This window comes from Papaver somniferum, unplaced genomic scaffold, assembly GCF_003573695.1.
Source record: "Papaver somniferum cultivar HN1 unplaced genomic scaffold, ASM357369v1 unplaced-scaffold_21, whole genome shotgun sequence".
In the NCBI taxonomy this organism is placed as follows: Eukaryota; Viridiplantae; Streptophyta; class Magnoliopsida; order Ranunculales; family Papaveraceae; genus Papaver; species Papaver somniferum.
This window is the reverse complement of record NW_020631041.1, coordinates 17,589,288-17,603,120: the sequence shown is the minus strand read 5'-3', so window position 1 is coordinate 17,603,120 and position 13,833 is coordinate 17,589,288. Positions and strand designations below refer to the sequence as shown.

The 13,833-nt window shown below is 35.2% G+C and overlaps 1 protein-coding gene and 1 non-coding gene across 2 annotated transcripts; one reads left to right on the top strand and one right to left on the bottom strand.

Moving 5' to 3' along the window:
- Window positions 1–11,341: 11,341 nt before the first annotated feature.
- LOC113339854 (senescence associated gene 20-like) lies at window positions 11,342–12,269 on the bottom strand. Its single transcript, XM_026585078.1, has one exon. The coding sequence runs from the start codon at window positions 12,191–12,193 to the stop codon at window positions 11,606–11,608; it is 588 nt and encodes a 195-aa protein (XP_026440863.1). The 5' UTR covers window positions 12,194–12,269; the 3' UTR covers window positions 11,342–11,605.
- Window positions 12,270–13,544: 1,275 nt separating this feature from the next.
- Window positions 13,545–13,628, top strand: TRNAS-GCU. Its single transcript has one exon. It is a non-coding gene; the product is annotated as a tRNA-Ser (tRNA).
- The last annotated feature ends 205 nt before the right edge of the window (window positions 13,629–13,833 follow it).

The following is a 13,833-nucleotide window of genomic DNA, read 5'->3' as shown; positions in this document are numbered from 1 at the left end:
AATCGATCCTTGTATGAGGTGCAGCAAATTTTTAGCAGAAAGGGGAACCGATCCTATGGACATGTGCAACACGTTTTTAGGCAAAGGGGAACCGACCCTATGGACGTGTGCAACACATATAAGTTAGATATCATATATATGTGGGGAACCGATCCTAGTACCTAGTCAACCGAATTTTGGAAAGCTAGTGTGACTATGCAAAGTACTCACATGGAGGTAGAACCGAAACTTGTTTTGGTAGAACCGTTAAACCCATGATTTTTGATTGAGTGCTCTTGATCAATCACATAGTTCTTGAAAGTCAGATGAACCAATTCTAAAATTGTTTGGAAGTGTGGCAAATCGGTTTCAAGGTTGTAAGTATGAAAGAAGACTTACAAAGTAAGGATGTCGACATACTTTGAACACGTACATTAATGTTTATCTTTTATTGTTCAAAGTTATTCCTTAATAGCTAAAGGAAGAAAATCCCAGGATTGAAATATAAATAAGTTAAGCATCTTTTATTTAAGGTTTTTAATTTTATTTTAGGAAAACAAGAATTAGTAATGTGCATTTACTATTAGAAGATTTTCCAAAGAGATTTCGGTCATTATTTTGGACAGAGCATTTCTAGGAATTATGGAAACCTAATTTGGAATATATTGCATATCTTGAGAATTTTTTCGGTTTTGGAAATTCCTTGGTGTCCAAACTTCCTTGTCTATAAATACTTGAAGTTTGCATTTCTAGCAAACTAATCCTTCATGACAACAAACTTCCTCGGTTGTGTTGTTACTAGTGTAGCCGCCTATTCGGAGAGGAGAGTAACCTAATTAGGCGAAATCTCTTACGACGGCGTAGTTTAAAGTCTTCTTTGGGATTTAGAAGCTCTATTAGTATCGTTGCTAGGAAACTAGATAATTGTGGTTTATCTTGTGTTTTCGATTGATTTGATTGACTAACGGTGGTTGAACTTTGATTGCACCTAGGTTTTTTATGCTTGAGAATTTTCTCTTCTGATATAAGATTCACTCAAACTAGATCGAAGTTTCGACATGGATCTTTAGACTGGTTTTAGTTCTAAAGACGATCTTGTGATAATCCATTGTTAACAGACTCCGTTCTGTGCATGATTGATCACAAGATATTTAAGTTGTTGTGTGCAGGTGTTTATTGAAGATCTAAGAAGATTTGAAGACAAATAAGATATTGAAGATTTCTGATTTGGGGTTCATAATCTTTGGTGTGCACAATACTTGTTTCGGTATAAGAGGATCCAACTATAATCTGTTTATCCTTGTGGTAGATTGGATTTATCAGTTGTGTAGATCGGCATCAATACAATTCTTTGTGATTAAAAGAATTGATTGCAAAATCTTAACAATTACCTTTGGTAGTTGATCATAAGATAGATCTAAAAACCTGACGAAGGAGTTTATTGAGATAAACAGAAGAGCCTATGTCGAACTCACATCACTTGGTTGAAGAGAGTTGATACCAAACAGATTTGTTGTTCCTTTACTGTTTGGAATACGAACCAAAGGAATTGTTCCAAGTACGTGACTTATTACATGTCGGAGGCGTGGGAATACAGATGGAACTAGGTGAACTATAAGTTTAGTTGTTTGGTCTCAACTATACGAAGTTGGTTTAATTTTGTGTAGCGGCTTAATCCTGAGAGTATTCAATTCTGGACAAGGTCCCGGGGTTTTTCTGCATTTGTGGTTTCCTCATTAACAAAATCTTGCTGTGTCATTTACTTTTATTTTCCGCATTATAATTGTTTTATTATAATTAAAATAAATTACACAAACGTTAATTCCTATTTACTTGATAATAAATCATATTGTGTTTGGTTAAGTCCGAACCTTTTTATCAAGTAAACATACTTCGTTGTTGTATTTTCTCGATCTCGTATCCATAGATGATCACACGAAATGTGAACCTATTAGTTGCATTGTCTCGACTTAGTCCATAGAGAATCATTTTCGGAGAAAGGACTTATAGATAGGAAAAGTTTATCTTGAGGTATATTTTGGTACCCTCGCCTTTTCAATTGGTATCAGAGCAGGAAAACACGAAAAGATATGACAATCTGTCTTTGGTGCGATACAACCTATAAGAAATTGAATCTATGTGTGATTTAGTTAACGTTATGTAAGAGTTTGACTACTCAAAAGTTGAAGATGTTACTACTTCGTTGACTCATGATCCATGAGTTGCAAAAACACCTGTGTCCATCTCTGATGGAAAAGAAGATGCTGATAAAGAGTTGGTAAAACTCCTAAAGCCTATAAAATCTCTGTCTACTAAAGTAGTGTTATTAAAGACAGAGATAAATCTTCTTAAACAGGAGATCAGAGATAAAGACATTCAACTGAATTGTCTGGCTAAAGAGAATATGGATCCCACTGTCAAACTAGAAGTTCTTGGTAAATCTCTTACTTTTGTTAAAGAGACACGTCCTATGACTCTGACTAATGATGTTGTTGTGATTTCTTCTGATGTTGAGGAAACTAAAAGTCCTTGCTCGACTTTTACAGACTGTGATAAAACTGGTTTAGTCACATCTGAAACAGATCAAGATGATGGTAGTTTTCCTAACTACATCAAGTCATAAGAGGATGAAAAACCAACTTCTAGATCTACTGATGATCAAATGAAATCTTGTGCAAAGGAAACTTTGAACCGATTCCGTGAAAGTGATCTTAAGGAATACAACTTTCAGTCATTTGACAGGAAACTTATACTTCTTCAACATACGATGGTAAAAATATTGAAGGAAGTTTCTTGTCTTAAAAAACTGAAAGACCATTCCTCAGTAGAAAGACAGATTATACCACTACCCGATAAGATCAACTCAAAAGAATCAGAGTAAAGAGTTGATAATCGCTTCTGGAAAAATATTCCTCCTCATCCATATCGAAACAATCCTTGTTTTGATGAAGAACGATTCCAGAAGAAAGGGAAAGAGAGAATCTCTGCCAAAAGAAACAATCAGGAATCTCCGCTAATTGTTTCAGATAATCACACTGATGTGAATCACAAGGAAGTCCTTAGAGTGAGAAAATCTTATGAAGATCTCATTGATAGAATTAAGAGAGATTTATCTATCTCTGAAAATTCTCACGTCAGTATAGTTTATCCACATGATTATATCTCTAGAGTTAGAAAAGATCATCGTTTTAGGAGAAATTTTTTTGGGGAGAAATTCCCTAAGAGAAACATGAACTATGTTTCTGATATTCAATGTAAGCTAGAAAAATCTTACTCCGATGCAGCCTAATTGTATCAAAATTGTGCACTCTCATCCTCTTTCGTGCTCTTATTCATGGATGGGAAAGGCACAATAAATCTGGAGCACATTTGTTTGTGTATTGTTTATCAGAAAAGTTGTGAAACTCTATGGATAGCTGCGAAACCATGGTTATCTAAAAATGTTCATGTTTATCATGATCTTCCAAAAATATGTTATATTTTTAATTAACCTTCCAACTTGAGAAGTTCGGACAAAGGAAACGAAATATATTGTTTAATATTTTCGATTTCCCCTGATATCCTTCGGCCCGGGAGTTGTCTCTTTTTAAAAGGGAAACTATCTCTTGTCTGTATTCTGATACCTGATCAATCCTTATATATATATAAGCAAGCATGCCTCCAATAACTCGCAGTATCTCAAAGGCTAATAAGGAGGAAGCTCAAAAGGTTAAAGATTTTCAACGAATCAATACAGAGAGGAAGAAGAAAATCATATCAAATATCATGTCTGATTATGATTTTGATAGTTCAGTTGAATCACAAGATGAGTCATGTTTGTTGGATTACAACCTACAAGATCCAACCAAAACAAAGTGGATTCGTTCTGACAGTATGATTGACTATATCCAAGGTTTTTAGGAACTAAGAACCAATCTCATAATAACGGTTCGAAATCATGATTGGCTCAAAGATAAGATTGAGGAAACAAAAGTTGATATTGCTGATATGAAGGTTCAAGTTGAAAAGCTTGAGAAACAAGAAGTGGTTGCTGACAAGTCTCTTGAGACATGCTTCAAAAGTTTGAACACTGAAGAAATCTCACTGAACAACAAGAGCACCCACTAGAGATTAAGTTATATGTTGTGATACTTAATCTAGGAAAACAGACTTCAATTTTTGATTTCTTTTAATGATTGTATTAAGTCTATTATGAATAAAAATATTATGAATAAAATTATGTGATTTATAATTTTTCTTGAGATAGTTTTTTATTTACATAGCCTGTGCTTGAATGCTTTATTATTGCTATGGATGTTTATGGGATGTTTGATTTCGGTTTTATTACCTTGATATTCAATCTCATAATGTTGTGAACCCTTATGGTTTGGGTGACTTTTTGATTTAGCAGGATTAAGTTCTAGCCCATGTTGGCTTTATCATGGATCATGAGGGGTTCTGATAGTAACAATATGTGAAAAAGTCACAATATGTTGAATCGGTTTTGGTTTAGCATAAAAGCATATGTGCTTCGGTGGTTTTCAACTTTTGCTTGCAATAGTTAAAAACCGGTTTTCAACATTTCTCTGGTAAAGGTTGGTTGTTGTTATTCTTTTGTTTTGCATAAGGATGACAACATAATGATACTTCGATATTAATTCTCCCTGGAAGAAGATGCAAACATATTGGATAAGTGGATGCGAAATTTGAGGTAACAATCTTGTTAGTTAATTGTTTCCCTGATTAAGAAAAGTCTGATTTTTATTTCATATATTTATTGCTTTTGCTTAACAAAATTTAGGTACAATTGATGTTTTATTCCATGATGTGTGTATGGATGTGTGTGTGATTCAATTGGTTCCGGTTAAGAAAAACTATAGTTATCTTGCTTTATTGTGTGGTATCAATTGTTTAGGCTTACAAAATTTCGGTGCAATTGCGGTGCTATAATGTCTATGTTGTTTCAATTGTTCCGGTTGAGGTGAATAATTATGCAAGTTGATTTATTTGGTTTGTATGAATTGTTTATGGCTTAACGAAAGAAAAAGTTTACGAGATGGATTGTTTAGTTCAATTCGATTCCGGATAAGAGAAACTAAGTTTATCTTAGTTAGACTTATCAAAGTGGAGGTTTTGATTATTCAAGTCTAATCGAATGCCTTAACAAGAAATACTAGTTAACTAACCTAGTATTTGTCTTGTTTAAAAGTGAAAGGTCTAAGTTGTATGGATAATTAGAGCCTGATGAGAAAAATAGAGTTATCTTTATTTTGGTCTTATCGAACGAAGCGGTTGTATTTGTACAATCGGTTTGGCAAAGGAACTAAGGTGCTTAGTTGATTTTTGGTTTGCTAAACTATTAGGGAAAATTGCTTCGGGCAGTTATTTCCTTGATAATACATCAAAACAAATTACTTTGTAGTTTCGGTTTTGATATTGGTTATCAGAAATGGTGTGTGGAACCCTCGTGCTTAACTCTATAGGTTTGCAAGTCTATTTTGAGATTTGTAAGATTCTTTTCGGTTTGTCCTTTATTTGATTGGTATCACTAAAGGAAAAGGACATTGGTGCTTAAACGTTTATCTAAAGAAAGAGTGAAAGCATAGACTAATGGGGAGTAACATATCATTACCAAGAGAATAACAAAGACGTGCGGATTGATAAAATCTACCTATCTTACCTTTAGGGGAATATTAGATTTGTTATTATAATGTCAACATCGACATTTAAGGATTGAATGTATAGAGGTTATTGTGCTGTTGAATTCGGGAATCAATCATATGTGTAATGAATTCTTGTAATATGTTTATCCATATGATTGTAAGAAGGGGGAGTTAGAACATTGCTCGGTTGAACCCACCAAAGTTGGCATGTCAAGTTTGGTTGTCATATATTAGTGAATCAAAACTCATTTTAAGAGTCGCTTGATTATGCACTAGAGTCAACTTCGTATAGGTTAGCTTGAAAGTATTAGGATATGAGACATTACAAGTATTGTGAAGACTTGAAGAATTGAAGAAGTAAGAAGCTACAACGACAACATCATCCTTCCACTTGAGGTTAGTGATATTAGACTTGAACTATTTCATCCCCTAACGTATCTTTCAATTCGTGCATATTGAATACAAAACTGTGAAGCATGAACACTCTAGAGAGACATAGTATTAAGAAATACAATACGAGGTTTATTGATTAACCATTAAACTTTGTATATAAGACATCGACATAATCGTTTAAATTCTATTGTGATTATGTATGGGTATGAGGTGAGGATTTCATCCTAAGAAAAAATGTTTTACATGTGTTTTAAGGAAGTAAGTTCATAAACTTGTTTATGAATCGAAAAGGAAATCGCCAGGCGTTATTGGTATTGTTATTCATTGCATATTAATGTATTTTATAGATAGTGGTAAAAGTGGTTCGATTCTCAGACTTGCGAAGGATAAAATATAGACTTAAATTCTAAAACTAAAATAGAAAACTCACTAATAATTATAGCAAACACTGACAAAGTTGATATCAATATTAAAAGACAACTGAGGCTAAGATTCCACTATTTTTTCAAGTTCAAAGTGATTTAATCCAATCTTTATATTTATGCAATTTTCTCATTCAATTTGATTCTAAAACATTGCAACAAGTAGATTTTCAAAAGCAATAATTGTAAATATCAAGTATGAAGCATCAAAAGTTTATAAACTAAGCATACTTCATCAAAATAGATCACAATCACTCAAGTAAAAATCATATTCAATTATAGCTCAAGGCAAATAAACATAATCATAATTGCAATAAATAGATGAAATAGAATATACCACTTCTTGTTGGAAAAATATCTTCCTCTATTGCCTCAGCAATGGGGTTTAGCTCCTCATATTAATCACTTGCTCAAAATACATGTTTGTTGCTCAAAAGTTGATTGAATGAATAGAGAAGAAGGTATGAAGCAACGTGTTTGTAACAGATTTAATTGTTACAGAACCCACTGTTACAGAAAGCAGTGTTACAATGAAATACTAACAGTAATAATTGTTGGCAAATTGTTACAGTTTGAAAGAAAATGTGACGGTTCTCTGTTCTTCTTCTTCCTCTTGACTGCAACTCGGCTATTCTTCTTTGTGAATTTTTCTTAGCTCTGTTATGTTTCTAAACTTCCCCAAAGTATGCGTCACTCCTCTCTGCCTCGAAACCAACCTATTTATACCTCACAGGCTCCCCCATATCTCGAGAAAGTCTTGGGTTATCTTCATTATTCTTTCTCGATAAATCACGAGAATATCTATCTTTAACCTCCTATGCACGCATCTTCTGAGTTAAATCTACGTACCAGAATCTCTTAAGGATGTTATGGAATCGAGCAGATACCAATCTTCCCTTATCTTCGACCAGTTGTTAACATATTTTCAACCAAAATCCCGTGATACTCTCCAATCTTTGTTTCCTATTAAACGAAGATTAATCCCTGAGTTTCCGAATCTTTCCAAAATACAATCCCTGTTTAACTAAAACAGGGTGTTTCCAATCCAGTTCAGGCAGAAAATCCGATCAAATATCCATCTACTAGCGAATCAGAAAGTCTGTGATATTCCACACCTCTGTTTCTTGCTCCCGGATTATCTAGCCAAATTTGATCGATGAAACAGACATATCAGGCTTATTATGCTCCAATGGGTCCAGTCCATAATAAACATGCGGTTGAATCTCCCCAGAGTGCCGAGAAAACCAAATCCAAGCTTTGTCTCGCTGCTGCCTTGTTTCCCGCAAAAATCTTCATTTGAATCGTGAAGAAGAAGAGGCGCCCCCTATCCAGAGTAGGGGTGCCTTTAGCAGCTGTCCAGGGGGTGCCCTGAGGGTGCCCCTTAGTAATTCGGGTACCCCTTATCCATAGTGAGATTCCGAATAGCAAGAGTCCTCCGGGTGCGCTTTTCGACAACTTTTCGAGCCGATTTTTCCAAAAATGTTTATTGGACAAAAATACCTACACACACATAAAACACCATAATAAGTACAAAAATGAGCACTATAAATATATAGAATCGAGAAAAATTAGACACAAAAATGTGTCTATCACATATCTTGTAAACAACCAATATGTGTGATTTAGTATAACCGCTCATGACTTGTTTATGTTCTTGGTAAAACTATTCACAAAGGCCCGACTTATGTATTGGTATGACTTTTATTAGTGAAACCGATCTTAAGTAATCACCTGAGATGGTATGATCGAGTTTGTGTTTTGTTGAACCGAATCTGGGTAAAGGGGAACCGATCCTCTGAAGAGGTGCAACACATCACAAAGGGGGAATCGATCCTTGTATGAGGTGCAACAAGTTTGTAGAAGAAAGGGGAACCGATCCTATGGACATGTGCAACACATATAAGTTTGATACCATATATATGTGGGGAACCGATCCTAGTACCTAATCAACAGAATTTTGGAAAGCTAGTGTGACTATGCACAGTACTCACATGGAGGTAGAACCGAAACTTGTTTTCGTAGAACCGTTAAACCCATGATTTGTGATTGAGTATTTCTTAATCAATCGCATAGTTCTTGAAAGTCAGATAAACTAATTCTAAACTTGTTTGGAAGTGTGGAAAATTGGTTTCAAGGTTGTAAGTATGAAAGAGGACTTACAAAGGATGTCGGCATACTTTGAACATGTAAAGTAATGTTTATCTTTTATTGTTCAAAGTTATTCCTTAATAGCTACAGGAAGAAAATCCCAGGATCGAAATATAAATAAGTTAAGAATCTTTTAATTAAGGTTGTTAATTTTTTTTAGGAAAATTAGAATTAGTAATGTGCATTTACTAGTTGAGATTTTCCAAAGAGATTTTCGGTCATTATTTTGGACAGAGCATTTCCACGAATTATGAAAACCGAATTTGGAATATATTGAATATCTTTGAGAATATTTTCGGTTTTGGAAATTCCTTGGTGTCCAAACTTCCTTGTCTATAAATACTTGAAGTTTGCATTTCTAGCAAACTAATACTTCGTGATAGCAAACTTCCTCGGTTGTGTTTTTACTGGTGTAGCCGCCTATTAGGAGAGGAGAGTAACCTAATTAGGTGAAATCTCTTACGTCCACTCAGTTTAAAGTCTTCTTTGGGATTGAGAATCTCTATTTGAACCGTTGGTGGGAAACTAGATAATTGCGGTTTATCTTGTGTTTTCCATTGATACAATTGACTAATGGTGGTTGAACTTTGATTGCACCTGGTTTGTTTATGCTTGAGAATCTTCTCTTCTGATATAAGATTCACTCAAACTAGATCGAAGTTTTGACATGAATCTTTAGACTGTTTTTAGTTCTAAAGACGATCTTGTGATAATCCATTGTTAACAGACTCCGTCCTGTGCGTTATTGATCACAAGAGATTCAAGTTGTTGTGTGCAGGTGTTTATTGAAGATCTAAGAAGATTTGAAGACAAAGAAAATATTGAAGATTTCTGATTTGGGGTTCATAATCTTTGGTGTGCACAATAGTTGTTTCGGTATAAGAGGATCCAACTACAATCGATTTATCCTTGTGGTAGATTGGATTGATTAGTTGTGTAGATCGGCATCAATACAATTCTTTGTGATTAAAAGCATTGATTGCAAAATCTTAACAATTACCTTTGGTAGTTGATCATAAGATAGATCTAAAAACCTGACGAAGGAGTTTATTGAAATAAACAGAAGAGCCTATGTCGAACTCACATCACTTGGTTGAAGAGAGTTGATACCAAACATATTTGTTGTTCCTTTACTGTTTGGAATACGAACCAAAGGAATTGTTCCAAGTACGTGACTTATTACATGTCCGAGGCGTGGGAATACAGGCGGAACTAGGTGAACTGTAGGTTTAGTTGCTTGGTCTCAACTATACGAAGTTGGTTTAATTTTGTGTAGTGGCTTAATCCTGAGAGTATTCAATTCTGGACAAGGTCCCGGGGTTTTTCTCCATTTGCGGTTTCCTCGTTAACAAAATGTTGTTGTGTCATTTACTTTTATTTTCCGCATTATAATTTTTTTATTATAATTAAAGTAAATTGCACAAACGTTAATTCCTATTTACTTGATAAGCAATCCTATTGTGTTTGGTTAAGTCCGAACCTTTTTATCAAGTAAACATACTTCATTGTTGTATTGTCTCGATCCCGTATCCTTAGACGATCACACGAAGTGTGAACCGATTAGTTGCATTGTCTCGACTCAGTCCATAGACAATCACTTTCGGAGAAAGGAATTGCAGGTAGGAAAAGTTTTAGCCTGAGGTATATTTTGGTACCCTCGCCTTTTCACTTTTAGTGTTATTCAGGTTGATGTAGCGGACATGTGTAATGATGCTGGTAGTTCCGCATCTTGGTTTTCTACCTAAAAGGGCATACATTTGTGTTTGGCTTATCACTCTTTCAGGTAACTCATTCACTTTACTATTTTTTTTTTTAACTGTCAAACAAACATTGCAGTGAAGGTAACACAATGGAAAAAGAAAATTCAGCAGTGACTCTCAGCGGTAGTAGTAGTAGCGGGAAGTAATACTGTGAGCAGCATTTGATGAAGTAACAACATCAACAGTTGATGAAGTTAAAGCACTAGTGAGACTTACAACAGTATAGAAAATAATAGTTTCCAGCAGCAAATTATAGAACAATAAGCAAAACTCAAATAGAAAAAGACTATTGAGTTATTGAACTGATACTTATTAGTAGAAGTATTTGTTTTTGGTATTCTTTGTTGGTTAAGAGACTCAACTTGATTTTAAGGGTGTTCTCTGTTGGTTAAGAGACTCAACTTGTATTTAGTGGTGTTCTCTATTGGTTAAGAGACTCAACTTGTTTTTTAGGAATGTTCTCAGTTGATTAAGATACTCAACTTGATACTAATGAAAAACTGGGTATTGAACTATTTTGAGTGCCAGTTACTAGGAAATTGAAAAACTAGTTATTAGAAAAAAATTTAGTACTAGAAATCTGGAAAGATAGTGAATATGGCCAAGGGTATTGAAAAGAAAAATTGTCCTTTCTTTCTGAGTCCGCGTAGTTATCACACTCTGTCTCTTGTTGAGTGAGTGTTGTTCTTTTATTTTTACTCTTCAAACTTTTACAGTTTCTGTTTGTAAAGTTCAGTGAGGATGTATTAGGATATATAGTCATAGCCAGTCTATTGACTATGGTCTAGGTTAGGCACATGTGTGCAGGTCATGAGTATCTGTCCTCTATAAATACCTATGTCGTGTATCCTCAATAAACATCTAATAATATCTGTAATAACAACATCATAATATCAATTCTATTCGTTCAATATTCTTCTCAGTTTGGGTACAACTGCTCAATATATAAACAACCAAGATCGACTTGGGTTCCCATTGCCATGCATATCATCACAAGAATGAACGAAAGAAACTTATCTTCTCCACTTAAGAACTTCAAGGAACATGCAATTGATACATTAAGAAGCTTCAGAAGAAGAGCAATTTTTATTTTTATTTTGATATGGTGTAGATATTACATCTTGTGGTAGAGCGCAATATATACTAGGTGCACGAAAATAATCGGGGGTACTAACTACTACGTGTGTGTGTATGATATAATCATGAGATGGATGGGCATTAATAGGGCATATGAACTATGGAGTGGTAGTTTTCTGTCGAGCTAAATTGCAAGGAGAAGACCTGGAACGGATATTCCGATTGTGCTGGAGAGCTTGCTCTCCCAGACTACCGAGTTAACCAATGGAGAAGTGCGTGATTTTCTGGAAGATGAAGGCTCATTGGTGTTGCTATTCCAATTGTGCTCAAAACGCGCAATTGTAAGGGATGTGTTGAAGTACTCTCTTACTTGTGTGACTATCCCATTATCCTCACTGACTGTCCAAACATGAACCCACGAGACTAGACGGCCGAAATCACATCCTTCCACTATAACTAATGAATCAAGAGCAGTGATAGAGCTTGGAACAAACAAAAACGACGATGAATCTTCTATATCTTCAAGGCCATCCGAGGACGATACAGAAGATGCTGAGGAGGTTCTACTACCAGTATTACTACTATTATTTGACCCAGTACCGGTGAGAAATCGCATCATATACTGGTGAGCTGGTGGACCGTGGTACCACCACTCAATATCCGACGCAAGCAGTAGTTGGATAGTCTCTATGTCTCGTCCACTAAAGGCTTCGTACAGGGCACAAATGGTCCTTGTATTACTTGCCTCCTTGAATTCTTTTGCGCTTGTCATTAACTTGAAGAAAAGAAAGAAACTACACTCCTGCCGGCTTCTTCGAAATGATTGAGAACAATATTTGAGAGTGAGATCTTAGTTGGCTAGGATTGATTCCAAATGACACCAGCCAAGAGTCTCTTTTATAAGACCATTCCAGAGGGAAAGTGAGATCTTAGTTGAATAACCACTAAGTTATAAAACCTGATATTTTTAATCCATTGTCAATTGCAGCTAGGATTATCCAAGCCCCCACCACTTTCAAACTGAACCACTCATTTTATATGGAAACCCCTCAATGGCTCTACTTAGTTTACTAATAAAAAAGGGGCAAAAATTATGCATACAAGCAACGTTTATAACCATTTAAGGAGATTTGCATTTTATTGTAAAAGTGGTTTGATTTGACAAAAAATATTCAATAACCTGGACAGTGTTGGTGCAAATGTTTGAATTTTTTTTTTGTTTAGTTGGCCTTGTTTGGTATACTGCAAATAATTCGTTGCATTGCTTGCAGTCATCTTAAATCTGCAAATTTGAACAGTGGCATTGCCTTAACCTTTTATGGGCTTTGCAAATGGCATTGAAATTTTTGCATAATTTTTTTTTAGTCTTGCCAGGGAGCTTCAAAATTTGGGATTTGCAAAAACTTGCATGATACCAAACAGGGCGAATGAAACAAATGTTTTTCGATGAATAAGTTAAATTTCGTGGTCGGCAGAGAGTGGAATGGTGATGCCTGAATTCGTTTTAACATAATAATAAAATTTGGCAAACCAATGGGAAATACAAACACTCCATTACGTAGGTAGCTTGAAGGGAAAATCATCGTCATCATTATCAAGTGTTATAATATTGGAGTTTTTTTTTTATTTTTGATAATATTGGAGTTGGGTGCGCAAAAAAGAACTGGATTTTAGTAAAAAATTAGTAAAACAACGAATTTGACACACTGATACCAATCACTTGACCTTTCTATGTCGAGGTCCAACATCACCTCTTAACCCTCAAATGCGACCCTTGGAAGAAAGGGTTTTACACATTTAGTGGTATTTGTTGTGATACTAGAAAGAATCAAGAGGGTTAAAATCTGGCTCCATTTCCCACAGACTTCAAGAGAAAAAAACAAACGGTCTGAGGGGGCAGTATGCAGGCATGAGAATAAACGAATACATAAACAAAAGCCTTGGTCTCAAACAAGTTGAGGTCGGCTTAGAGATGAACCAAAAATCTATACCACGCATCCTGATTCAACCAGACATCTAAAATAACAAGTCCACTCTCAGTACCATCCATTGAGAAGAAAGTGGTTATAATATTCAATTTTTAACTGTATAAAGTATTTTGTAAGCTACATGTGTCAGCAACCGACGCTTTGGCCGAGTGGTTAAGGCGTGTGCCTGCTAAGTACATGGGGTTTCCCCGCGAGAGAGTTCGAATCTCTCAGGCGTCGCAACTTTTTTTTTTTGCATTTAGTTTTCCTACTTGTTTTGCTCTTTGGTTGGGGGTTGTTGAGTTGCAAAATTTTCAATCAACATTAAGCAGCGTATAAGGTTTGCGCTCAAGCTTGCATATGAAGGCTTCCATCCTAAAACTCTCCTAAAGAAGAGCATACAATGTCTACTCTAAGTTCAGCAGCTCTGCTTGTGGCAGCATAT